Here is a 27,404-nt window from a genome sequence, read left to right as displayed (position 1 = left end):
TACATCTAATCCACCTGGAATGCGGCTATGAGTACTTCTAGAAAAGAAGAAACCTGTTTTGGGGTTTGAATATTTTTCCATTGACGGCCAAACTGGCCTATGAATAAAGCATAAAATCTTTTAACATTAGCCTACTGTCACAAATAAAGAAATATTAATACACTTACAATACTATATTTTAACAATAAAAACTTAGGGCCCACATACTCGCTTTTAGAGGACTAATTATGGGGATCTCACGTTCTTCATCAGCAGGTGGAGTTTGTTCTATCGTGAATACATTTACATGCCGTGGATTTTCCGGGATGATCTCAATCTCGCCCTCTAACGTCAGATCACTCCCAGTAGAGCTCCGGCTTGTGTTTAGACGGGAATCTAACGTATCCGATCCCGGATCAGTGTCTGCGGATGTTCGCCGCCACAGTGGTAAACAAAGAGCGCGCAAATCTCCCGACTCCTGTGCGAGAGCGCCGCACGGCCACCTGCTGCAGTCTGCTGATTGGCTGTTTAACACGCCGGTCACAAAGCGCCCCGCCTTTCGGCCGTTCCTATTGGATGATGGCGGACGGCGGCAGCCCCATTGGTCGCCGCTGCAGTTTCGTGCCCGGTTTGGGGCGGAAAACAGTCGTCGTTTTCATGAGGCGGGTCTAGCGCTCGGTTGTAGATTTTAATTGGATGTGTTTCTGTCTCCTTGTGTCTGATTGGCTCCTTAGCAGGAAGTCCCTCTCCGGGGCTGAAGCCGTCGCCGTGCCCTCACTGCTCTGTTTCAGTCTCACCGATAAGTGTGTGCGGCTCCGCTGTGCGAGCGGTGCAATGATAAAAGCCGCAAGTGCGGTAGCTACACACCTATCAGGCAAGAAAATACCCGAGACCCAGCCTCATCCCGGCTTCTTCTCTCACCACAGCCTTATTCACGACTCACAGCGGAACCTGAAGGTGAGACATTTAATTACCTTTACCCTAATCCAACTCGTAAATAGCCAGTGTAATATCCTGAACGTATCATATTCATGTGGAGCTGGCTAACCTCGCTAGGTTCGTCTAAATGCGGTGGCACAACGCCTCAAGTGAAGCGTTGGTGGGACTGGAGACGTTCAGGCTGGTTTGATCTTCATGTTCGCCTGCAAAGAGAGACTTACAACAAGATGAAGTGTGGCCTGTGTCCGTCTAACTGCTAAATTATAAACGATATAGACCCATGCAGTTATAAGGTACTGGCCTACTGTGATCTAATAATAATAATAATACCTAGCTATTATTTCCAAGGAAGATGGCTTGGTTTTGTGGCTGCAACATGCATGCGGTTCACAGAGTCAATTAAAAGGCTTGGCCCATGTGATTGTTCATGTCCTATGAAGGTGTGGTTGTCTTCGTCCGTTTTCATGCTCGACTCCAAAAAAAATTCAATTTATAGGGGTCATTCATGCCGCAGCCGTAGTGATTTGCAGCAGCACTGTAATTATTAGAGCCACTGGCTTCATAATGTCACCTCTCCTCAGTGGCCGCTACAGTGCGCAGATGCCACAACACCATCACCGATGCACTTCGCTTCAAAGCTGAACAAAAAAGGCGTTTCCAGCTCCCCCACCCGTTTAACACGCACAATCACGAACAGGCACCCACACATTAATCACACACACACACACACACACACACACACACACACACACACACACACACACCACAGAACCTCCCGCAGTGAATGACCCCAGTTCAAACTCAGAAGGTATGGCAGAGGGGCTGCTGCTGATTGTTCTGGGTGTTGCTATGGAGGACAGCCCTGAGATTTAGGAAGATCCAGCTGCTGCAGGACGTGTTTGCTGGTCAGTCTGTACTGCGACAACCTGCCAGGTCTCTGTGAACGTGTGCTTCAGGGGAATTATTGGCATCTGTGGGAGTCAGCAGCTTCCTACACTACTGCAGCTTTATTGCTGGCATGCAAAGTATTCTCCTGTGTCAGGGTTGAAGTTGTAAAGATCATATAAGAATTGATCATAATACCAAATGGTTAATGATGACTATGGGCCATTTACAGTATATAAGATAATGTACCTAATCAGATATCGGCACTGTTCTTGTCATCTGTTAAGATTTCTCTTTGGTTTGTAGTTATATTTTAAGGATAAGTCATAATAAGCATTATTATATCCCACAACCTATAAAAACAGTTAAGTAATTAGCTTATTACTCTTTGCCATAGACATCCACTGTTCAAAACATATAGGCTTAAGTCAGAGAGTAGTTTAAAATGGATTAATATTAGTTCTAGAAGAATCTAGAATTAACACAGGCCATATTTTCCATATTATGTGTCAGGGTGGCGGTGACTCTTTTGTCAGCGTGTTTATTCCACACCTAGAGTTATAGCATTAGAGTAACAGGTATGGTACCGGCAGGGCTGGGGACCAAGCAGACGGAGCTGAACAAAGACTGAGAAGCATAGCAGGAATCAGGCCTGGTGACATACCTACTGAAGCATGGAGACGCCTAATAGTTAACAAACACAATACAGGCCTGCACAATAGTCTACCTGTCTGATCAAAGTTGACATTTAGTCATGCTTGTTTCATCCCCTGTGGTTGCTGAAGAGGACTTTACCGAAGGCCGGGTGTCCCTCCATAAAGCCTAATTTCGATTATCATAATAATCTCTGCTGATTACAAAAAAACTGTAGCAGCTAGCTCACCGTTTAAATAGAAAATGTATTAATTCAGAGTGACATTTTGAAGGTGTTTCATTCTTAAGTTGTTGTTGTTTTTGGTTCTGTCTTTGCACACAAAAATCAGATAATCTGTCTGAACTGAACTGTCTTTACTGTCTCATAGAAAATTATATCGAGATGCTGTAGCTGATTAACGTATGATAATTTAATATGTCAGGTATTTGTGTAATAGAACACTGAAACAACACAAAATGGTTGTATAAAAATGTAAACAATTCAAAAATTTTAAAAATTGCTGTTAATATATATGTTTTCTGTCAGTTGCTGTTGCTGACTTTACATTTGTGACATACACCATTGATTAATCAGTTTGGATCATCCCAGTCTCCACAGCAGCTACTCTGTCCTAAACAAAGTCATTTCTGCTGGCCTTAATAGAAAGTTTAACAGTGTCAATTTTCTTCTACCAAGTGAACTTTTCTCAGAACCACTGCTGTACATGATTTGTGAGTTGTCAAAGCAAATCTAGAAACATCCTGCTGTAGTACTACACTTGCTCTGACTGGAAATCGCCTTCGTGTTTCAGGGTAGTAACCATTTTTAGCTACTGTTACCTCCCCTCTCACTAGGCCCCTAAGGCAAATCAGCCTTTTGGTTCCACTGTGTCCACTAGTCCTCAGCAGAGAGACTCACTGGAGTTTTATCTTTGCTGAGTCCAGTGGTCTGTAGTGGGAGGAAGCTTCATTTTCTTTCAGTTGACAAAAGATTCAGTCCATTTTGATCCTCCACCCTTTTCATTCTTCCTTGCCATCTCTCCTGCTCACTCTGTCATGTCAGTTTACTCAGTCGATTGATGTATCATGCAGTTCCTCCACCCCCCCACCCTCCTTCCACCGATCTCCCTGTCTTTCTTCAATCCCTGTCTTCTCCTTGATTTGCTGTGTCTTTCAATTAGGCCATCCCTGACCTAATCTCAGCTAGATATGGCCTGCATGCTACTTGCGTGCTGCTGCTGCTTCTCCTTTATGTGTGGTTGGGTGGATGGGTGCATAGGAACTGTGTGTCTGTAATATCTTAACACACGTCAGTGTCACTGTCCGACAATCCTATACATCATCTGCAGCGCTCCAGTTTTCAGCCTCCCATAAGCGAGTAGCCCTGTGGTGATAAGTGGCTCAACACACACTCACTTTTTATTGTCCCCCTTTTTTTGTTTCTTCGTTCTTTCCTCACTCAGTGCCAGTAGTACCATGTCCAAGCCAACGGGGGGCGGTGCCAACGATGTCACCCGCTTCCTATCATCGGGGGCAGTACCAGGGTCTCCTACCTCCACCTCTGCATTCTCTGCCGCCAGCCAGGCCGACTGGGCAGCCAAGAGGCTTGTGTGGGTGCCGTCAGAGAAACAAGGCTTCGAGGTAAGATGGTGCTGTCTTCTGAGAAGTGAAATGGATCACTCTCTGGCTTACTGGATGTAAAACAATTTGAATTTCATAGTTAAATGCACTTTCTACAACTTCCTTTCAAATTCCTTTTTCTCGCTATATGACTATTGATCCTCTGGTAAATAATTATCCCCAAGTGAGAGCCTTCAGGTGTGTATACAGGTGGGGCACGGCAGCATAGGGTGTGTGTGCGTCTTCATATGTTTATATTTTATGAGATTTTTATCCCTACAACAATGCCCTATTTTCCATACTCTCTCTAGTCTTTTTTGACCCTTTAATCACATTTAGGCCTGATAACTGTCATAATATGAATTTGTTCCAGTTTGCCCTGGTACTTGCGTAATACACGTTACAAGTTTTCATTGGTGTATATTGTAGGATGTGACATATGAATTTGGTGGCCTATCTCTGGCTTTCCCTCTCTCTGCTGGACTGGTTTCATAGAGAGCTCTATGAATAGAACAATACTCTCCTTCAGCTTCCTAATGTTAAAGAGGCCGTTGCAGAGACACAGACTTTATTTTACTGTCATGATCTGGGAATGGAACTGTTGAACACACACACACACACACACACACACACATCAAATACACACATTCATGTACTTTTTTATCCAGTTTCTTATTCTGAGCACGCAGTTCAATCTGTGACTAATATACACCCACATACTTGCAAACATACAGACACATATTATGTGTGTTGTGCACATCAAGTAGCAGAGAGAATAAAGTTAAAGAGATTAGAGCTTTGTGACCTGCTAAGAATCTGAGTTCATTACTTCCTGTCCACCATGCACCAGCAAATTGATAAAAGAGGTGCTCTGTTCCTTTTTTCTAAAGTATCTGCTAGTGGATGGTCACACAGTACAGAAACTCTTCCTTCATCTCACATACTTTCTTTGTTAAACCTTTCTCCCTTTCTGTCCTCAGTCGGCCAGTATTCGAGAGGAGCGTGGCGATGAGGTGGAGGTGGAGCTTACAGACAGCCAGCGGCGGTTGACTCTGTCCAGGGAGGAGGTGCAGCGGATGAACCCTCCACGTTTCAGTAAAGTGGAGGACATGGCTGACCTCACCTGTCTCAACGAAGCCTCAGTGCTGCACAACCTGAGAGAAAGATACTACTCTGGTTTGATATATGTGAGTGTATACACAAGGAGGGAACCGTAACTATGTGCTCCACACCTGTAAAGATGGACCTACACACACAAACAAGAGGAAGCTGGTCATGCACGTACAGTTTGTGATGCTGTGTACATGCATGTGTTAGCGATGAGCTCCTCTGGCATCTCCTGTGTAAGTGATATGAGGTGCTAGGAGAGGTGAGGAGTCAGTTTACAAAGTTGTTGTCAGACGTTTCCAGTTCCTGTTGCAGAAAAGGGAGCTAAAAGTAAAAAGATACAGTAGAATAAAAAGTTATATAAACCATAATATTCAGCCTCAGATGCCTAGGCTGCATAATCTCTAGTATGTGCAATTAAAGCAGAGTAATACATAGGCAGTTAAATGCAGTTGGTATGAGAGGATGTACTTTGAGTTGGACACAGGGTAGATTGTTGGAATAGCTTAGTGAGATAAAGTGGAATCATTCATGACTTTCACTACAATCAGCATGCATGATGAGAAAATATGTCTGGGTGTGTCTCAGCAGTGTGTAGAAAATACAGTGACTGGCTGCTTTTAGATGACTCACAGTTCTCTTTAAGCCACAAATGAATGTTACACTGATGAATCCTACAAAAAGTAGCACATATGACACATCTGGTGTAGGAGTGTGTTAGTGTCATTTTAATGTTTAAAACCTCTTTTATAAATTGATCCATAATCTAGAAATGATTCAAAGATTGTTTCCTTGATTGAAATGAATCTTATTAACACTTTTTACATGTTCATTAGCTTATGTGTCAATTGTGAGGCTAGGTGCCACGACCATCAAGGAGAATGGGGCTGACATGTACTGTAACATGTCAAATCAAGTAAAAGACAGTTTCATATTGAGCAATTGACATTATTATTAGTTTACTGCTGTAATTTCTACTGATGCAACAGCTGTAATTGAGATTGTACTCCTGCAAAATGTACATTTCTCTGTTCTGTGTGACTTTCCAGACATATTCAGGGCTTTTCTGTGTGGTGGTGAACCCTTACAAGAACCTGCCCATTTACACAGAGTCCATTGTGGAGATGTATCGTGGCAAAAAACGCCACGAGATGCCCCCGCACATCTACGCCATATCAGAGGCTGCCTATCGTAGCATGCTACAAGGTACTGAACACTATCTGTAACCTCTAACCCCTGACGAGTTGTGACACAGTTGCTGCTATCATCTCAGCTGGTCCATGATACTGAATCCTACCTGTGATCTTTGATCGCTAACCAGCATGAACACTCCAGTATTTGAAGGTGTGGTGTATTCTTGACCTGTGGCTGTTATCAAAGACAACAAGTGTAAACAAACAGGCAATACTATTGTCATAACATAGATTCCAAGGTGTGGTGTTGCATTTTATTAGCAATCGATCCATTATGTCATCACATTTTTGTCGTGACGATCATAGTAGCCCCATACTAAACTAGCAGCAACAATAGACAGCAGACATTTTTTAGGACTTACTTGTTGCGATGAGTTCAGGAAATGATCAGACAGAACTATCAGTAACTATTTAAAAGTCGTTAAAGGTTGATTGAGCAACAGTTTTGCCTTGGGGTATCTTGGAAAAACAGGACAAGGCAGGTGCGAATCTGTGTCTGTATATTTCTCACTCCACCACCACCCCCTTAGGGTAAGTTGTAGGTGTGTTACCACAGTGATTGAACCTGTAGGGCCAGTATGAATTTTTCCAGACGGAGTCCGTGGGAATCTTAAAAGCAAATACAAGCAATGTTGCAAACAATGTTCACTCTTTGACTACCACTTGTGGTGGTGTGGTCTGGCAACCTGGAGAGACCAGTTCAGCTCTAGTGTACATACATTTATACATATTGTGTTGTAGTTTAGGGTGATTTAATCTTATTAGTTTACAGATAAACTTGTTTTTAGATACACGTGTTGTTATACATTGTGTCAGTGATGTACATAATGTCATGTCACTTATTTGTCGTTGTTCTGCTTTTTACACAGACAGAGAAGATCAGTCAATCCTCTGCACGTGAGTATCCTACATCATCTGTCTGTGTGTGTTCATTAGGAGTGTGAGCATGTCCAGGTATGAATCTGGTTTGGTTCGTGTCTTTCATTTGTGTAAATTAGGGATCACAGGTATACAAAATTCTGTTTGGATAACAGAATTTCTATTTGCATTTCTCACGTCTCACATTCTTTCCAGTGCTGTAAAACAAATAAAGAAAACTCAGTAATAGTTTTCTGTTTATTTTCATATGTAGATCTTTGACTTTGTGACCCACATTAATACCTACAGAAATTAAAGGCTACGCACTCCTGACTCCCCTTCTGTCAGTACAGCTATAGCTCTGCCCATCAACACTTTTAGGCTTCTCAAATATGTATTTTTAAACAAATTCCAATGATTAAGTGTGTGTTATAAATATAATTAGTTGCTGATCCTCATAGTTCACATTGAATATGCACATATTGGCACTTGTTGTTTAACAGGAAATGTAAGTATAAATATGCAGAGCTGACTGCTGCTCTTACTGGTATTGGGTATTGGCCACTGAAAAGAACAATTTAAAACACTCAGGACAGAAAAATCAAACCTTAGCAAAAAGTCTAAGCATTAAGGCCTGGAACATAAATATATTCTCCAGTCTGTCTGTCTATAATTCGTCTTTCTATTGGCTCGCCTGAAGGCCTGCTGTCCGTCTCTCTGTCTTCCTGCCAGGTTCATCCTGTTATTGTCAATGGTCCCACTTTAGATTCATCTTCAGTCCATCTCTAAGTGTATGTGGGGCAGGGCGTCTGCTTGCTTTAGATCTTTTACAGCTGCTATTTTTGCTCCATTCTCCTTAATTTTTCTCCAAAAGCAACAATACTAATATAGGCTCCATCCTGCACACCTGTTTTCTGTTTAGTCCTGTGGCTTTGGACGCACTACACGGGTTCTGTATTTATTGGCGTAATGAATATTTGTTTGACCACTTGTTCCTGTGTGTTCTCTTGCTTTAAAATGCTCATATACCATTCATAATCGAGGCCATATGTGAACTGTAATGGCATTACGTGTGTGTTCCAGAGGCGAGTCTGGAGCAGGAAAAACAGAGAATACTAAGAAAGTCATCCAGTATTTGGCTCACGTCGCCTCCTCCCATAAAGGTGGCACTCTGGGTAGGAACAAGGAAGCTGTACAGGTGCGTCTCAGAACAGATACCACACACGTAAGAATGAAAGAAGAGCTGGAAATACAACATACAACCTTAGGAATGAAACTATAGGTGAATAAGGGGAATTACTGACAAAGGAGTGTTGAAGGACAGTAAAGGAAAGAAATATGAAGCAGGAGAGGCTGTGGGAAAGTACTGTTTGCAGAGACTAAGCCAAAAAGCTTTTATATTACAGTAGTAGAGGAGTTAGACAGTATAACACTTGAAAAATATCAAAAACAACAATGAAATATCTATAGCGCCATTGAAAGCAATGTTTATCATACTAAATGCTGAATAGCTCAACATTAACCTGCTGTATACACATATTTTATCATATTTTGTTAATATTTCTCCATCTTTGCAGTTTTTTTATTGGTTGGTTTTACAGTAGTTTTCTATTATTGATTAGGTTTACTCTCTGCCTATCAGGTAATCAGCCAAGCTTAGCAATAAGTCTGAAAGTTAAGAGAAACAGCTAACCGTCTCTGTCCAAGAAGAAATAACTGTCTAGTCAAGTTGAGCTAGGCCAAATGCCTCCAAGACTGTATGTGGTGCACAAACAAGAGATTGGGATCAGTCTCATCATCTAACTCTTGGAAAAAGCTAATTTCCCCCAAACTGTTCCTTTAACCTAATATAGAATATCTTTGTTGCAATGTTTTCAGCCATGCACTTGGCAATTCACTGTGTTTCCTTTCTAACCCAATCACAGTTTAATGAACCTGCATCACATGACGTTGCTTTCCTGTTTTATTCTTACTGACTGATCTTATGATTTACATTTATGGGTTTTTCCTTTTACAAGATTATTTTTCTCTCACCTTGGAGTGGGTCTGTCAGTTATTTTTCTTCTATTTTTCTTAGCAAAATGAACTTCTGCTGACCTTGCTTTGTTTTCCCCTTATTCTCTCCTCTCTGCATTGTCCTTCTACCTTTCCTGCATGTTCAGATGGATGGGTCTAGGTCCCTAACAAGATCCAGCACTATGGTGAACAGGGTGAGTTTCCTCTGTCCTGCTGTCCTGTTTCTGCCTTTGCTTTTGTCCCATCTCCTTTTATGCTTAACAAACACTACAATGATTCTTAACACAGCAACCTCAAACCTTTAAACTGTCACTACTGATGTGCTTCGTCATAACAGTCGGGCCTTGTACCGTACGGTACATTTGCTTGTTTGTATTCCTTTGTTTGTTGATGTTATTGCTGTCTTATTTGTCTTTTTTTGTTTATCCCATCCATATGTTCACCTATCTCTCCTATTTTCCTTCCCATTAAAACTCTCCAACATTTTTTCCCCCACAATTCATCAGAGTTTGCAATATGTGAGTATGAAAGTATTTCGACAGCTGGGTTTTTCTCACTGGGGATCACCTCTTTGTGGAACTGAAACCTTACATATACTGTATTTGCTAGTGCTGATATGTTTCATCTTATTTGTTATAAGGGGAATCATGTCTGCTTTCCAACCTTTTGTGGTATAGAACCTGTCTTTAGGGGTCTCCACTTTTAGACTGTTTCATTCTCTTCTTCTGAAAATATTCAGTGGGCTTAGGGTTCGTTTGTCTATTTTCAGTGACTTGTAAATGCCAACGTTGTTCTATACGTGCAGAATTGTAAAGCATTTCTACAGTTGAGGTGGTTGTATTAATTTGAACTGTACAGTATGTGTGTATGCAGATGAATCAGTGCAGATCCAGGTGTAAGAGTGAAAGTGCCTGCATCTGAACCTGTGTGTGTGTGTTTGTGTCTTGCAAACACACAATATGTGGTTTCTAAGTGTGTGCATTGTACACATTGTTCACAGTGTGTGTCATCACTATAAAAAATGATGACCTCATGCTCTTTGTGTGTATCTGCATTTAATGTTGGCTTGCTTATGTTCCTTAAAGGTTTTTACAGTAACCACCTCCTATAGCTACAGTAACTCCCTTGATACCCACCATTGGCTGCTGCTGCTGCTGCTGCTCCTGCATCGCAATGCAACAACTGCAGTAATGCACTGCAGCAAGCTAGATTCAGCCAATATGTAGCTTGTGTATGATGCTAGCATCTAAGGCTGCAGCTTCCCTCTGTCTTCATCACTCTGTAACAGTGGTTCTCAACTGACTCTTGGTAATTGGTTTCTAGACATTGCCTTTCAATAATGAAAAATATAAAATTTTAATGAATTAAATGTGTTACACAGTTAATGCTATTAGTATTGATTGCTTAAATAATGAGGGCCCATTACTCTTACTGATGTTGAGAATCACTTGTTTCTGGGTCTGGGAGTAGTGTGTGATGTGGATGCTATTTCAGGCCCTAAAATGCACCAGTTTGTAGAGCTGCTATCCAAGGATGCATTTTTTTACATAACAGATATTAAGTCCAGAGAGACTAGGCTTAATTTGTGCATTTTAGTAGATAGTATCTAAATCAGTCTTCTTTGAAGCTCTTTGTAGTTTTGTGAAGCTTTTTTAACATCTCCTTTGTGTCTCAGGGCGAGCTGGAGAGACAGTTGCTGCAGGCTAACCCCATACTCGAGGCCTTCGGCAATGCAAAGACTGTTAAAAATGACAACTCTTCCAGATTTGTAAGACCTGACTAGACTTATTTGTTTAATATTTATACAAACAGATACTATATGTTATCAAATGTTTTATGCTAGTGTCATCAATTTGAATAATTACAGTTGAAATATCTGATACATAAAACCACTTCTCCTTCCTTCAGGGTAAATTCATCCGCATTAATTTCGACGTAGCAGGGTACATAGTTGGTGCCAACATTGAGACCTGTATCCTTTTATGTATATTCACGTTTTGGTCAGAGATCAAAAGAAACCCCTGAATTTGTTATTCACTAGTATGGTGAAATTAGTTGTTTCTTTAAAGGTTAATATCCTAATCCCATGATGTAAGAAGTAAATTATTCCTATGTATAATAGTAATTGGCCTAATAATTAGCCCTGGACTGTACTACACTATTTTACATTTACATGCCCGTAACCATATAAATGTAGACCTCCTTGAAAAGTCCCGGGCCACCCGCCAGGCCAAAGATGAGAGGACGTTCCACGTCTTTTACCAGTTGTTGTGTGGAGCTTCAGAGGAAACCAGAGGTGAGCAAGAAGCCAGTGTCCACCAAAGTGATATCACATACAGATTAATTTAAATAATAAAATCTATCACTGTCTTTATGACATTTCTACTTAAATCTCTGATGTTTTGTGTTCCCATCTTTAGCGGACCTGCTCTTAGGAACCGCAGATGAGTACCGCTTTCTCAGTGGAGGCTCCATCCCTGTTCCTGGTCAGAGTGACTCGGAGAACTTTACTCAGACCATGGACTCTATGGCCATAATGGGCTTCAACCCAGAGGAGTTGTTGTGTAAGACACGACAGAGAGTGAAAAGAGAGGAAGTAGTTTATTTTATGTATACAGTATTTGATCCTTACTAAAAATCATTTTCTCTGTCCACTGTCTGACCCTTCCTCAGCCATGCTGAAGGTGATCTCTGCGGTGCTCCAGTTTGGAAACATTTCCTTCATGAAAGAGAAGAACCAGGACCAGGCCTCCATGCCTGATAACACAGCTGCTCAGAAACTGTGCCATCTGCTGGGCATCAATGTGCTGGAGTTCACTCGGGCCATCCTCACTCCCAGGATTAAAGTGGGTCGAGAATATGTGCAGAAAGCCCAGACTAAAGAACAGGTAAGGTTTCATGTGACTAGGTGTTAGTGCTTACACAGTCAACCAGATGTGTGTCCCTGTCGAGTGTCTAATGGGACTTCTCTTTTTTTTTGTCTAGGCTGATTTTGCTGTGGAGGCCCTAGCAAAGGCCACATATGAACGTCTGTTCAGATGGTTGGTCCACAGAATCAACAGAGCTCTTGACCGCAGACAGAGGCAGGGAGCCTCCTTTATAGGCATCCTGGACATAGCCGGCTTTGAGATCTTCCAGGTTTGTTTATGCAGTGATTTTTCTGTGCAGTAGATATTTTTTTAAGTTTGTAACACAAGGGATACCGGTGTTCTTCTGTCTGTAAATAAGTAAGTGGTGAGGAGAATGTGTGTTTTTACTTGCTTTACATGACTTGTTGAATTATTGACTCTTTGTTTGCTTCCCAAATTCCCTGCTCTGCAGCTAAACTCCTTCGAGCAGCTGTGTATCAACTACACCAACGAGAAGCTGCAGCAGCTCTTCAACCACACCATGTTCATCCTGGAGCAGGAGGAGTACCAGCGGGAGGGCATCGAGTGGAACTTCATTGACTTTGGCCTGGACTTACAGCCTTGCATTGACCTCATTGAGAGACCGGTGAATATATACAGAGAAGCACACCCCAATCCTTTATATACAGTATACTGTAGATGCTGAGAGTTCATATACAGTATACTGTCCATGCAAATAGTGTGCTGCATTTGGTGATTATTTAATGTATAAATAAGTAGGTTGTTGCTTGAGCATTTTCAGTTGACTCCACTTATCTACACCCACAGATGAAGTCTTGCAAAGCAAATAAAAGAATATAAACAGAAACACCTACCTGCAGGCACACAGTCTGCATTAACACCGTGTCATCTTGAACACTAAAATCCACATTTCACTCACAATAAATATTGTTGTTTTTCATCACCTTTATCAGGCCCACCCACCTGGTGTTCTAGCCCTCCTGGATGAAGAGTGCTGGTTCCCTCGGGCGACAGACCGCTCATTTGTGGAGAAGCTGTCTGCTGAGCAAGGCAGCCATCCAAAATTCTTCAAATCAAAGCAGCCACGCGGGGAAGCAGACTTTTCCATCATTCACTATGCTGGAAAGGTATCTTTATTTGATGCCCATTCAAATAAACCAACTTCTAAATGTTTATTATCCTGTGTAATGTCTCATTTAACCTTGTCCCCCCATCTGGCGTCCCCACTCTCTTAGGTGGACTATAAGGCAGATGACTGGTTGGTGAAGAACATGGATCCTCTGAACGACAATGTGGCATCTCTTCTCCACCAGTCATCAGATCATTTTGTCTCAGAGCTGTGGAAGGAGGGTAAGACAGCATCACACGCTCATTCAGTACTGCGTATATAAACTTTGACCTCATTGTGCACCTTTGTGCACCTCATTACTCATATGTGCGATATGCAAAGATATTATAAGCTTAATGGTGCAAAATGTACTAACTTGGCTGCATTTCTTTCTCCTCTCCTTCTCTGCCATACAACTATTAAATCTTTCTGCTCACCTCTCTGTTCTTCTTCCTTCTTGTTCTCTCCTGTGTTTGCTTGCTCTCTTCCCTCTCCCTCCTGTTCTTTTCTCTGCCCCCTCCACTAATTCGGTGCTTACTTGGGCTCCTCTCCTTCCCCCTTATCTCTCTGTCTGTGCTTTATTTCTCCCTGCATCAGATATTCAGACTCTTCCTCGTGTGTACTTCTTTGATTCCTATGCCACACTACAGGCTAATGGCTCCGACAGTAGGTTTTTCTCCTTTGCTGTGTGTCACACTCACACTCTTCACTCCTACCTCTGCTCACACCAATCTGTTGTTTACTGGCTGCCTAGTTTTTTCATTTTGTGTGTTTTGTTTCCATTTATGGTTGATGTTTTGTGCTGTGGTGTCATAAGCTGTTACATATTGTTTTCATAGCATAAGCTTTCACATTGTTCTGGCTTTCAGTGACATAATTATGCTTATGTGATTTAGCTTTTTCGGTTTAGTAGAAATTGTGTCAAGGTAGCCGCATGTTCATGATTAGTTAGTAAAAGCCACATTCAGAATCACAAAAGAACTGTGTTGCACAATACTACCACAAAGAAAAAACAGCAAGAATAATTTCATGCAAACCAACCATGTGCAGGCAGAAATGTGATCCTGAATGAGTTCTAGAGATTAAACATATTGGTATACAGTGCTAAACCTGTAAACTTTAAATGTTTGGCTGATTATGAAACTTTCCAGTTCATAGGTATGTGACTTAATACAGCTGTCAAACATAAAAAATCATCATGGTGCAATTTTTTGTACACAGCAGACAAACCTGTATGTATGCTTGTCTAGACATGCCTAAAGCTAATGGGTTGAGATAGAAAATGCTTTACCTGTGTAAAGTGTGTGTGTGTATCTTATTGGTGAAAGGCAATCAATAGCAAATACTACTGATATTGACTTTAAAACCTGCTGCATCTATAATGGGTTCCGAATCTATTGTTTACTATCTGATATGACCTGTCTGTAGACGTGATAGCAGGTGTGGCATTAGTATGACATTTACACAAGCACAACATGATGATCGCATCTGGCATATACCCACTTTCACTCTATTTAATGGATGACGGCTGCTGAAGCTGACACCCTTCCATATGTTTTTATCCAGTGGACAGGATCGTGGGTCTGGACCAGGTGTCGTCAGGAGAGAACAGCGGGCCGCTCCCATTTGGAGCTGCAGGACTGAAGACAAAGAAAGGAATGTTCAGGACTGTTGGTCAGCTCTACAAAGAGTCTCTCACCAAGCTGATGGCCACACTGAGGAATACCAACCCTAACTTCTTGCGCTGCATCATCCCCAACCATGAGAAGAGGGTGAGCGAGGTGGGGGGGAACTGAATCAGGGAGAGAAGGGATTGGAGTGTGGAAGAAATCTTTAGTAAACTGCAGGAAATGTATAAAGTTGTATTGTTCTATTGTTTTACTCTTCTGCTTGTATTTCCCCCTTCATTTCTCTTTTTTCTTTCTCTCAGGCTGGCAAGCTGTCACCCCACCTGGTTTTAGACCAGCTGAGATGTAATGGAGTTCTGGAGGGGATACGTATCTGCAGACAAGGTTTCCCTAACCGCATCCCATTCCAGGAGTTCAGACAGAGGTGTGTATGTGGTTGCACTGTTGTATCACAGAAGAGAATGGACAACAAACTACCTTTCACTACCTTTCTCTCCTCAAGCCTTTCCTCTAGCACTAATGACAGACTCCTCAATGTCAAATACACAAATTTATAGAATCACATTTGTCTTTCAGATATGAGATCCTAACTCCTAATGCTATTCCTCGCACCTTCATGGATGGCAAACAAGCATCTGAACTTATGGTTAGTGACCTCTCATTAACTATAGATATACAATGTAACGTTATATTGATCTGTCTCTGTTAACTAAACCCTGTGTCGTTCAGATCAGTGCTTTGGAGCTGGATCACAACCTGTTCAGAGTGGGACAGAGCAAAGTCTTTTTCAGAGCTGGAGTCCTGGCTCACTTGGAAGAAGAGAGAGACCTAAAGATCACTGACACCATCATACGCTTCCAGAGCGCCGCCAGAGGCTACCTCGCACGCAAGTAAGAAAACTAACACAGTAAACATGAATATTGATTGAGAGGTATGAAGGATTTTTGCAATTTTAAGCCATGTTAAGCTACAACATTAAATGTTTTTGACATGTATTGTTGTTATTATGGTGATTTTAAATAGCATAAACTCACTTAAATCATGAATCAGCCAAACGCCAGGGTTAGTAGTTTGATTCCTGGTTCCTCAGCTGCTTGTCGAGGTGTCCTTGGACAAGACACTTAACCTATTAGTAGTGCTACTATGTCTGTGTCTAGCAGATGTCTAACAATTTCCCCAAGGGATCAATAAAGTTAATATTGTTCTTAAAGGAACATTAATATTTAATTTATTATCCTGTCAGTGTCTCAGAAATTGCAGCAGCATTGAGAGCTCCTTGGCACGTCATATGGAAACCTGCAAATGACATAAATAATACATATTTACAATGAAGCCCAGCTAATTAGAGGTAATTTAGAGGCAGGTAGCAAATTGATTAATTTGTTTGTCAAAGACAAATACTTTATGTTGATGTAGCACAATTCATATGCCATTTCATTCATATTAAAACCCTAACCCTAACCCTTCCCAGCTCAATTTACCCAGCATTTTCCTTAGAGCATAAAACTGCTACATCATTTGCTTTTTCACTACACATCATTCACTTGACAACAAAATATCTTGTAACATCTGTCACTCATTGTTAGCACTGAACCATCACTGAATAGCGTAGATGTTTTAGGAGGGTGTGATCTCTTGTCAGCCCTGTCAAAGTAATCGTTAAGTTGTTGATGGTGATTAATGACCCTGTTAACTGCCTGCTGATTTTAGTTGGTGAGTTAGTGAGTGAAACATTTACTTAGTTTAGAGTTTCTAATTTTAGCTACAGTGGTTAGAGGTAAAGGCTGCTAATATTTTACAGTTATTATGAGTTTCTGTGTCTACAGGCCACTTTACAGGTTACATCTTTGCACATGCACATGTATTTTTGTTGATTTTCTGTGATGTTAATGTTATTTTCAGAGCCTTTTTGAAGAAACAGCAGCAGCTGAGCGCTTTAAGGGTGATGCAGAGGAACTGTGCTGCCTACCTTAAACTCAGGAACTGGCATTGGTGGCGGCTGTTCACTAAGGTACTGTCATCACAACTACATCACAATGTTGATAAAAAAATATATATTATAATAATATAATATATATCTTGTGCTAAAATGCAGTAAAAATGTAGAAAGTGAGATGTGCACACAGCATCAGAAACACACTGGAAACTCCACACACTGACTTAACACTGATCACACTGATCCAACCAAATGAACAAAAGATTTCATGAAATTAAATCACTTTTGGGAATGTGGACAATCTTCACATTGACCTTTGGTCTTTGTTCTGTGCCTACCAGGTGAAGCCTCTACTGCAGGTGACCCGACAAGATGAAGAGATCCAGGTCAGAGAAGCCGAGCTCCTGAAGGCCAAGGAAAATCTCACCAGAGTGGAGCAGGACTACACTGAGCTGGACAGGAAACATGCTCAGGTAAACAAGCCTTCATCTGGTTCTGCCAACTGTCCATTCATGACCCTGTTACACTGAAAACCCTCTGTGAGTCAGTGGCTCAGATATCATTTTTCCTCCCCCTCTTCACCCCTTTCTAGCTGATCGAGGAGAAAGCCGTGTTGGCTGACCAGCTGCAGGCAGAGGCCGAACTGTTTGCAGAAGCGGAGGAGATGAGGGCAAGGTTGGCTAGTCGAAAACAAGAGCTGGAGGAAGTTCTGAGTGAGCTGGAGAGTCGATTGGAGGAAGAAGAGGAGAGAGGTGTGCAACTAACAAATGAGAAGAAGAGGATGCAGCAGAATATACAGGTAAGGAGAGATATCATGTTCTGCTGATGATAATAAAAGCAGAGGAATATGATTGTAGAATTGTAGCAGTATTGTTTTTTTTATCTTGCACCAGTCATCCCTAATTTAAATAGCTATTTTCTCTCTTCCTTAGGACCTGGAGGAGCAGTTAGAAGAGGAGGAAAGTGCCCGACAGCGCCTCCTGCTGGAAAAGGTTACCTTGGAGACCAAAGTGAAAAGTTTGGAAACTGACCTGCTGAATGCAGTGGAACAGAGAGACCGACTCAGCAAGGTGGACATGACATTAAAGCTTACTCTTTGTGTCTGTTGTATAGATATTTTTATGCATGTTTCATAATCCTATACAATATTGTTATTTTTCTCTGAGCAGGAAAAGAAACAGTTGGAGGAGCGGCTGAGTGAGGTGACCGACCAGCTCACTGAAGAAGAGGAAAAAACTAAAAGTCTGAACAAACTCAAGAACAAACAAGAGGCAATTATCGCTGATCTGGAGGGTAAATTACCTAATGTCATGTTATTGTATGTTTTTTTCTGTGAAAACTTAACGTGATGCAGCCAAATGGCTGAATATTGTTTGTATTTAGCTTGAAGAAGATGCATTGAATTTATGTATGAACTGATTTTGATGTATATTTTTATACATTTAAGACGTTTATAATCTGAATGTGAATTGGACAGACAGTTGTGATCTGATCATTATGTGCTTTATGTGTGTAGAGCGCCTGAAGCGCGAGGAGCAGGGTCGCTTGGAGCAGGAGAAGTGGAAAAGAAGGATGGAGAGTGAGTCGGTGGAGGCCCAGGAGCAGCTGTCAGACCTGGGCATGCTGTCCGCTGAGCTGAGGGGAAGTCTGGCTCAGAAAGAAAAGGAAATCACCATCTTACAGGGCCGGTGAGATGCAGGGCAACAAAGTAAAACAAATAAATACAGTCTCTACAATACACTACAGTGCTCCTCATTCATGCATTTTCTCTTTATGTCAGAATGGAAGAGGAGGGAGCACGTCGTGCTGAAGCTCAGAGGGCACTGAGAGAGGCCATGTCACAGGTGTCTGAGCTGAAAGAAGAAGTGGAGAATGAGCGAGGGATGAGGGAAAGGGCAGAAAAACAGAAGAGAGACCTGGGGGAGGAGCTGGAGGCTTTGAGAACTGAGCTGGAGGACACATTGGACACCACAGCTGCCCAGCAGGAGCTCAGGTAAATGATAATGGAAACGCTAAATAAATCTTTTTGTGTTTATTGTGTTCCTGTTATCAGATCAAAACTGAAAAGGAAAGAATGTTAAAGATTTTTGACATCTTCATCTTCCATCTGCACAGGTCTCGTCGGGAGGCAGAGTTAAATGAACTTCAGAGGTGTGTCGAAGAGGAAACTCGCCGCCACGAGGTCCAGCTATCAGAACTCAGAGTCAAACACAGTGCAGCTCTAGACAACCTCCAGGAACAGTTGGACAACAGCAAGAGAGTAGGAGAAACAAACGCACACCAATCTGACAAAACATGCACTTATAAACATGCACCGTCCCTCATCGTGTGTCATCCATGTTCTCCTTCAGGCGCGTCAGTCCCTGGAGAAGGCCAAAGCATTGCTGGAGGAAGAGAGGCAGAATTTGACAGCCGAGCTCAAGAGCCTTCAAGCTAGCCGCATGGAGAGCGAGAGAGGTCGTAAGAGGGCTGATGGTCAGCTGCAGGAAGTCAGTGCCCGTCTGACTCAGGCTGACAGAGAGAGGGAGGAGAGGGAGGAGCGAATGCACAAGCTACAGGTGAGGCAGAATTCGAGGGCTTAGATCTATGTCATCAAGTAGATCTAAGTACCGTAGATCCATGTGCTGCAGTAAAGAGATCCTTTTGTATTTTATTTGCTGTTAAATTTATCTTTATATTTTTAGTGTGAGATTGAGTCTCTCTCCGCCAATTTGTCCTCCACTGAGAACAAAACCCTGCGGCTCTCTAAAGAGGCTAGCAGCCTGGAGAGCCAGCTGCACGATGCCAAGGTAAGAAACTAAAACACACAGACAGAAGGGTTGGGCCAGGTGTGATTTTATTTTTTTTACGCTTTTTTCTTTTCCACTCCTAGTTGATAGAATAAATAGTTTTTTTTTAATAAAATGAAGAAAGTCCTTCTGGCATGGCTGCAGTTCTGACTCAGAAATACTTTGAATGACACTCTTGTCTTCTTCTCTCTCTCAGGAATTGCTGCAGGATGAAACTCGTCAGAAGATGACTCTGGCTTCGAGGGTGCGAGTGCTGGAGGAGGAGAAGAACGGACTGATGGAGAGGCTTGAGGAAGAGGAGGAAAGAGCCAAGGAGCTGACCCGACAGATACAAACTCACACACAGCAGGTAAGTCAGAGACCCACACAGGCTGAGTTTAAATCATGCACTGCTTCATTGTTTAGATAGGTATCAGTTAGTGTTATTCCAGACCATACAAATCACTAAAAGCATATAATACAAACATACAAATGGCACATTTTTCTTTCTGATATTTTAAGCAGTAGCTCAAACATGTATTAGTCAGTGCTGCTGCTTTGTAAAATTCACGAGATTCAGTAAGACTTCACCTATTACCCCTTCACAGCTGGCAGAGCTTCGGAAGCAGTCGGAGGAGGTAAACACTGCTGTGGAAAGTGGAGAAGAGATCCGCAGGAAGCTCCAAAGAGAGCTGGACAGCACCCTTCAGAGGGAGCGCCAAAAGGAGGAGGAGAAGGAGAGAGTGGAGAGGCAGAGAGAGCGACTGAGGGAGGAAATAGAGGATATGACGCTGGCCCTGCAGAGGGAGAGGCAGAACTGCACAGCCCTGGAGAAGAGGCAGAAGAAATTTGACCAGGTCAGAAGCTCATCAGTTTACTCACATGAAAGCTGCAGAAATGTTACTGAGTTCATAAACCTGAACCTGATGTCAAACCTCTCCTCCCTCATTTTGCACTCAGTGTCTGGCAGAGGAGAAAGCAGTGAGCGCTCGCCTGGCAGAGGAGAGGGACAGAGCAGAAGCAGACAGCCGAGAAAAAGAAACCAGGTATCTGGCGCTGTCCCGAGCTCTGCAGGTAAAGTAATCAGCATCACATAATACAAGAATGTTTATTATGTAATTTCATGTATTTTGGGTGATTAATCTTTTGTGTTTCTATATGTAGGAGGCCCAGGACCAGAAGGAGGAGCTAGAGAGGGTCAACAAGCAGCTCCGTATGGAAATGGAACAGCTTGTGAACCAGCAGGATGATGTCGGCAAGAATGTATGTTGAGAGTTTTCCTCGTGGCAGTCGTCTGCTATTCCTCTTTCTCAGTCTACACTACAGTGACTCACTGCATCTTATCTGCTCTTGCTTTAGGTACATGAGCTGGAACGAACTCGAAGGGCCTTGGATACAGAAGTCCAGAACCTGCGGGTTCAGACGCAGGAGCTTGAGGAGGAGCTGTCAGAGGCAGAGAACTCAAGGCTGAGGCTGGAGGTCACCCTGCAGGCACTCAAGGCTCAGTTTGAGAGGGAGATCAGCAGCAACGAGGAGAAGGGAGAGGAGAAGAGAAGGGCACTCAGCAAACAGGTAGAAAGGGAAAAGGCGGAGGAAATCACAGGTGCTGTTTTTTTTTTCTGCCAGTAACTCAAACTTTTCTCACGTCCTCCTTCCTGTGTCAGCTGAGAGAGTTAGAGATCCAGCTAGAAGAGGAGAGGAGTCAGCGATCTCAGGCTGTGTCGTCCAAGAAGCAGCTGGAAGCGGAGCTGCAGGAAGCTGAGGCCCAGGTGGAGACAGCCAACCGTGGCAAAGAGGAGGCTGTGAAGCAGCTACGGAGGCTGCAGGTAAAACAGAAATTATCACCACATATCAACATTGATGTTTTCTTTTACATTGGTCAGTGTACTGTGTTCTTCATATTTATTTGTATTTGTGACAGGGGCAAATGAAGGAACTTCTTCGCGAGCTGGATGAAACCAAGTTGGGTCGGGACGAGGTAATAACGCAGTCGAAAGACAGTGACAAGAAGATCCAAACCCTGGAGGCAGAAGTCCTGCAGCTCACTGAGGTGTGTGTGTTTAACGTGGCAGAAAAAAAAAACAATCAATATGGGGGTTAATGTTGTAATTGACAATCTGGATGCACTTGTAGGAGCTGTCTGTGTCAGAGAGACAAAGAAGACAGGCTCAGCAAGAAAGAGATGAGATGGCTGATGAGATGGTCAACAGCAGTTCTGGAAAGTTAGTAGTTTTTACCACTGGTGTATTGTGTGAATCCACGTGCTGAGCAGGGAACTTAATATTACAACAATTCTATGTTTTGTCAGGTCTGCATTACTTGAAGAGAAGCGAAGGCTAGAGGCTCAGGTCAGTCAACTAGAGGAGGAGTTGGAGGAAGAACAGACTAATTCTGAACTGCTGGCAGAGAGACAGAGGAAGACTACTCTACAGGTACAGTGGATCTAACTGTGCACACACATCTGCATCCACCATCACGCTTTTCACCTCTGCATTCACAGACATGCATGTAACCACACATTGTCATCACTGCTCTGCTTGTGGCCCAGATGGAGACTCTGACGGTGCAGCTGCAAGGCGAGAAGACTCTGGCCCAGAAGGCGGATGCAGTTCGAGAGCAGCTCGAGAGGCAGAACAAGGAGCTGAAGACCCGTCTGGGGGAGATGGAAGGAGCAGTGAGGGGCAAACACAGGCTTAGTGTCACTGCACTGGAGGCCAAAATAGAGTCAATGGAGGAGCAGCTGGAACAGGAGAGACAGTAAGTGAAATAGACACACATCCATCAATGTATTTAGAATAAATACCCTTTAAAATACCCTTAGAAAGTCACATTTACATTTTTTTATTTGTTAGGAAGCTATTTAATAACGGTTTTCAGTTTTAGTTTAGAAGAATACACCAAAACACCATTTGAATATATAGATATAGATGTAATAGATGTTGTTAACTGTTCCGTGCAGCGGATATCTTACCCTTTTATGTCTCTCAGGGAGCGAGCGATTGCCAGCAAACTGGTACGGAAGACAGAAAAGAAACTGAAGGAGGTGATGATGCAGGCGGAGGATGAGAGGAGACATGCAGACCAGTACAGAGAACAGGTAAGAAAATAGAAAGAAAATACTGATATTCTGATTTTACAGTGAGTCACATCAACAGACACAATAGTTTAGCCAGAGACAGAGCATTAAATAATAATTGAATGGGGGTCAGGGCGGCTAAGCTTGCTGCTCTAATTGTGCCCCAGGGCACAAAGAGAGTGTTGAAAAATCATCCTAAAATGAGTGATTTTATCCAGCTCAATCCTGTCTAATCCTAATCCCACCCAGCATCTGTATGTTTATTGGGAAGGTAGAGTGTATTGCACTCCAAAAAATAAATCCTTCAATCACAGCAGACACTGACTCTCCTCCCAAAACATCATCCGTGATAATCTGCCAGGTTTAATCTGACTCCTGATCCCTATCAGTGCTCCTCTTCCCAGATTAATCTTCATCTTTTTGTTACACACACCCTCTTCTCTCTCTTCTTGTTGCCCTCTTTATTTCAATCTCCTGTCTCGTCCTGACCTCTGCAATACCCTCCGTCATTTTCCCCTCTTGCCCCTCATCTCTCACCTCCACTCCCTTCTCTCCTTGCCCGCTTCTGCAGCTGGATAAGTCGATGGTCCGTCTGAAGCAGCTGAAGAGGCAACTGGAGGAGGTGGAGGAGGAGAACTCTCGCTCCAACGCCCAGAAGAGAAAACTGCAGAGAGAGCTGGAGGAGCTTAGTGACAGCAGTCAGACCATGACACGAGAGATCACCTCCCTCCGCAGTCAGCTCAGGTAAGAGTTTGGGTGTGTGGGTGTGAATATGTGTGTGCATGAATCATGCATCATCATTTTTTGTTGTTTAGTTTGTTTTTAACTCCCCATTTACTTGAAATGATTTGTTTTGCTTTGCTCTTTTGTTGCATCCATTTGTGTCCATCTAACTGTCCATCTGTCTGCGTCACACCAACACTCAGCATCCCTGAATGGAGACCAGATAAGTAGGTTATTGTGTGTGTTATTTTTTATTACTTATGTCTATGTATGCGTGTGTAAGTGTGGAGGCTTACTGTACGTATATAGTGCATGTGTTGGCTATTTAGCTTTTTTTATTGTCCAGCGCATTAACATTTTCTCTTCACACTGGAAAATTTTAATATGAAAATATTTATTTTTAAAGTTTAAATGCTAAAACCAAGATGTCTTCTACTTCACAATGACTTTCTCATTCTATGGGTGTTAAAAGACTACATATTACAATTCATTATTCAAGTAATCTTTCATTATAAATTCTGGCTTATATGATTGTAAGACTTTTCAATGTTGGTTACATAAAACAAGCAACTTGAAAATGTGACTTTGCTCTCTTGGGCCTGCATCAGGTATTTTCTATACAGTAGTATCCAGAAGAAATCATGGTCCTGTGGTCTGTTTGCTTGTCGCTGGTTCATAGCTGTAACTGTTCTCTCCTCCTCTCCAGGCGTGCTCCGTTGCCCCTTGCTATGCGTGGGCGCAGGGCATTGGTTGACGACCTCTCATTGGAGAACTCTGACTCAGAGGAGCCCCCCGCCTCGCCAACCCCCTCTTCTGGGCTTCCGGGGACCCCTACTCCTTCATCTGAACACAGCCTGGACCCTCCACCACCCTACAGCGTCAACAACACAGAATGACGCACTCACAGACTCTGTTATACGCATAACACACACACACACACAAACACTTGTGTCTGCCTCTCACAGCCTGGACTACTCAGGGCTGAAAGAGTGACATGCGTACAGAATAAAACAATGCTGTAGTTTATTAAAGTAAAGTCATTTAGGGTGCATACATCAACTATAAAACAACCTCATTGAATTAGTAATGCTCTTTAAGTTTGCCTTTTTCTGAACAAGCAGAAATAATATTTTACAAAGGGGCAACTGAAACTAATTTTTATTCTGTAACAAACTGTGGCATAAAAACCAACATAAATTTAATTCCACATTAAATTGCAGCTCTGTAATGCACTTCTGAGAAACTAAACTACATCTCCTAGAGTTCCAAGGGCAAAGTGAGATATTTTTAACTAATTTCATGATGCTGTAAAATACTTAGAAAGCAGAAACCCTTAGGGTCACAACGTCATTTGCATTATGAGGCATTTAAAAAAGAAGCCATGTTTAACCCTTGCAATCTGATTTCATAAAGGAGGAAATGTTTCTCAAAGGTGTAAAGACAATCTATAATCATGCTACATAAAAAAAAACAAGAAGAGCTGTCAAATACACACATTTAGCAAATACGTGTGTTACAAAAAAATGTAATTTCTCACAGTTAACTTTTTAAACATAAAAAACAAAGTAATAATAGGAATAAAGTGAAGGACAAAACAAGACAACACAGCATAAAAGCTGTATGACTGAGACTTTAGTTGAGTTAGTAAAACACAAATGACAATTAGTTGCAATATTTAAACTTTCTAAATTTCCTAAAAAGTGGGAATTGGGTCACTATGTTCCATGACGTTTTGATATCATTTTCATATCACACCGGTCACAATTTTAGTTCCATGAAAAGCAGCCAACATCCCTGCATTTAGGTTGTATTAAATAATAATTCATTTTTCTCTAGATTAGAAACAGTATGATGTTAGACACTGGAGCAGGTAGTAATACATAGTTTATTTAACTAAATAAAAACATATTGCTTCAGAAATTTGTATAATGATATCAAATATGAACTTAAGTTATTGATTGCTGATTCTTTTCTGTTTCAGTCTCTCTTGCGGGGACGCTTGTTAGTGTGATTTGGCGCTAATGTCGGCCTGAACAGTCACGGTTCAGACTTGTTTCAGTCTCAGAGGGGACGTCCTTTCTGGTTAATGTCATTGCTGGTGTAGACAGTAACTACAAATTTAAAGCTCGTCTAAGACAGTGACATATCTACTGCTGTGTTAATTTATCTTTTTTTGTCATTTTAGGCTGATAAACACATCAGATTTTATTTTGACAAGCATCTTGTATATTGTAATTTTTATTTTTACTGGTGTAAATTATTGATCAAACAAAGCTTTTGTGTTTAACCAAACGATGGGCGTATGGATGAGAAAAAGGGACTTAGAGTTGTAGTAACAGTAGTGTAGTTGTAGAATAGAGTAGATCAAAGCAGTAGAGTCTGGTTAGGTTTTCTACTGGATGATTTCCTGCATAGAATAAACTCTATGCTCGCAGTTCCTCTAAAGACGATTGTAGAAAAAATAGGCAGTAGTGTTAGGTAAAAAAAGTGATAATGGCGACTCAGAGGAGCTGATTTTTATGACAAATAGAAGGAAAAGTAGATTTTTTTTACCCTCACTATTAAAATTTAACTGACAAGTGGTGAAATCAAAAAACAAGCACGACCCAGCTGTGAAACGTGTTTTTAAAGATCTTTTTTAGGTGGAACATCTCCAGTTTATCCACCATATTTTATTTATTTATTTTTTTAAACCTTTTTCAGCATTTCTTTGCTTGTCGCAGCGTTTTGAGTAGAAACAGTTTGACATTTTGAGAAATATGCTGTTTGCTGTTGTGTGAGAGTTACATGAGCAAATCAAGAGCACTCTCATGTCTGAACAGTCGGCAAGCTTAGCTTAGCATAAAGACTGTAAACAGCGTGGGTTAGTTTCAATCACAGCACCTCTAAAGCTTGTTATATCTTGTCTATTTATTCCTTACAAAAACCAAAGTGTAAAATGAAAAGGTGCCGATTAAACGAACAAGATGTAACATGTTAGTTTTTGGATTTTAAAGGTGCTGGTAGGAAGAATTTATCTGTTTTCAGTCTTTATGCCAAGCTAATGGGGCTAATTACCATAAAAAACATACAAGTGTTATCAATAATCCTATTTACCTGTTGACAAGAAAACAAATGAGCATATTCCCAAAGGGTCAAAATATTCCTTTAACAACTGAGACATGCTGCTGAAATAAGAAGAATGTCACTGGCGCTTTAACGTACAATTAAAACTAAAGAAAGATAAAGATTGTGTTGCTAAGGTCACAAATTATGTTTTGAGTGTTGCTTTTAAAATCTGCACTATAGGATAAACAATTATCGATCCTGTTGCTCTTTACTGTTGATGACGCACTTGACAGTTTAGTCGTTTTCTGTAATCAGGGTCATTAATACTCCCCATTCTCTCTTCTGTGTAACTGAACAGGTTTTTATTTTTATTGACATAAAAATATCAAAAAGGCAGTATATCCATGTTTGCAGCTTTTTTTCTGCCATGTCAGCTTCACCATGACTCACTGTCGCTGTCAGCTGAAGAAAATCAAACGACATCAGTCAAGAACGAGTTGGATTACTGAAAACATACATTGAATTTATTTTCTTCATTATTAAGAATTATTTTAATTTAGCAATATGCAAAGGATTTAGTTTAAAGCTGTGTTTTTAGGATATTGTGTAAACGCTGCACTTTACTAGTGAAGACTAACACAACCAGACATTATGCCTGCTTTGTCAGGTGGTAATTTATTTCAAAGAGGCTGGCACAGCATCGAACCAATCTGTCACTCTGAACTAAATATCCCAATTACAAATTGTCGTAGAAACATCTAAACATGACAACTTTGATCAGACCTTGATCTGGAAACACATGGATTAAATGGCTGGAATGGGGTTCTGTTCACCTGTAGCAAGAGACGAGGCCGGTGCTTCTCTACGGTGTTATTTTTCTCTCTGTGTTTGCTGATGGCTACTGTGGAACTTGAAACATTTTGAAAATGTTTTAGTCTTTTTTTTTTTTTTGTTAATGATTCTGTAATCATAAAACATCTGACTGGGGTTAACTTTAATATATGTCATTGGTTTTGA

The 27,404-nt window shown here is 41.6% G+C and overlaps 1 protein-coding gene across 1 annotated transcript; it reads left to right on the top strand.

Annotated features, from left to right (window-relative positions):
* Positions 1-789: 789 nt before the first annotated feature.
* Positions 790-27,404, top strand: myh14 (myosin, heavy chain 14, non-muscle). The gene is made up of 44 exons (XM_026371844.1): positions 790-936; positions 3,900-4,077; positions 5,037-5,243; positions 6,213-6,369; positions 7,226-7,253; positions 8,298-8,412; positions 9,737-9,748; positions 10,906-10,998; positions 11,139-11,202; positions 11,428-11,526; positions 11,651-11,794; positions 11,904-12,118; positions 12,216-12,368; positions 12,552-12,725; positions 13,054-13,227; positions 13,336-13,450; positions 14,775-14,980; positions 15,139-15,260; positions 15,413-15,482; positions 15,566-15,726; positions 16,739-16,847; positions 17,114-17,245; positions 17,365-17,571; positions 17,705-17,842; positions 17,942-18,065; positions 18,289-18,460; positions 18,553-18,765; positions 18,888-19,032; positions 19,124-19,330; positions 19,457-19,561; positions 19,758-19,910; positions 20,149-20,397; positions 20,501-20,614; positions 20,705-20,803; positions 20,900-21,112; positions 21,205-21,366; positions 21,462-21,590; positions 21,674-21,762; positions 21,849-21,972; positions 22,089-22,297; positions 22,529-22,637; positions 23,188-23,360; positions 23,543-23,566; positions 24,046-27,404. The coding sequence occupies exons 2-44, from the start codon at positions 3,913-3,915 to the stop codon at positions 24,233-24,235; spliced, it is 6,063 nt and encodes a 2,020-aa protein (XP_026227629.1). The 5' UTR covers positions 790-936; positions 3,900-3,912; the 3' UTR covers positions 24,236-27,404.

The sequence above is a fragment of the Anabas testudineus genome, chromosome 16 (genome assembly GCF_900324465.2).
Source record: "Anabas testudineus chromosome 16, fAnaTes1.2, whole genome shotgun sequence".
NCBI classification, from domain to species: Eukaryota; Metazoa; Chordata; class Actinopteri; order Anabantiformes; family Anabantidae; genus Anabas; species Anabas testudineus.
The sequence above is the reverse complement of the archived record's forward strand: the minus strand, read 5'-3'. Positions and strand labels throughout refer to the sequence as shown.

Excerpts from the sequence above, each read along its gene's own strand:
- myh14 (XM_026371844.1), top strand. The coding sequence starts at position 3,913 with ATGTCCAAGCCAACGGGGGGCGGTGCCAACGATGTCACCCGCTTCCTA. Across the intron at positions 22,638-23,187 it reads CAGACCAGTACAGAGAACAG|CTGGATAAGTCGATGGTCCG; the intron begins GTAAGAAAATAG and ends CCGCTTCTGCAG. Across the intron at positions 23,361-23,542 it reads TCCCTCCGCAGTCAGCTCAG|CATCCCTGAATGGAGACCAG; the intron begins GTAAGAGTTTGG and ends ACCAACACTCAG.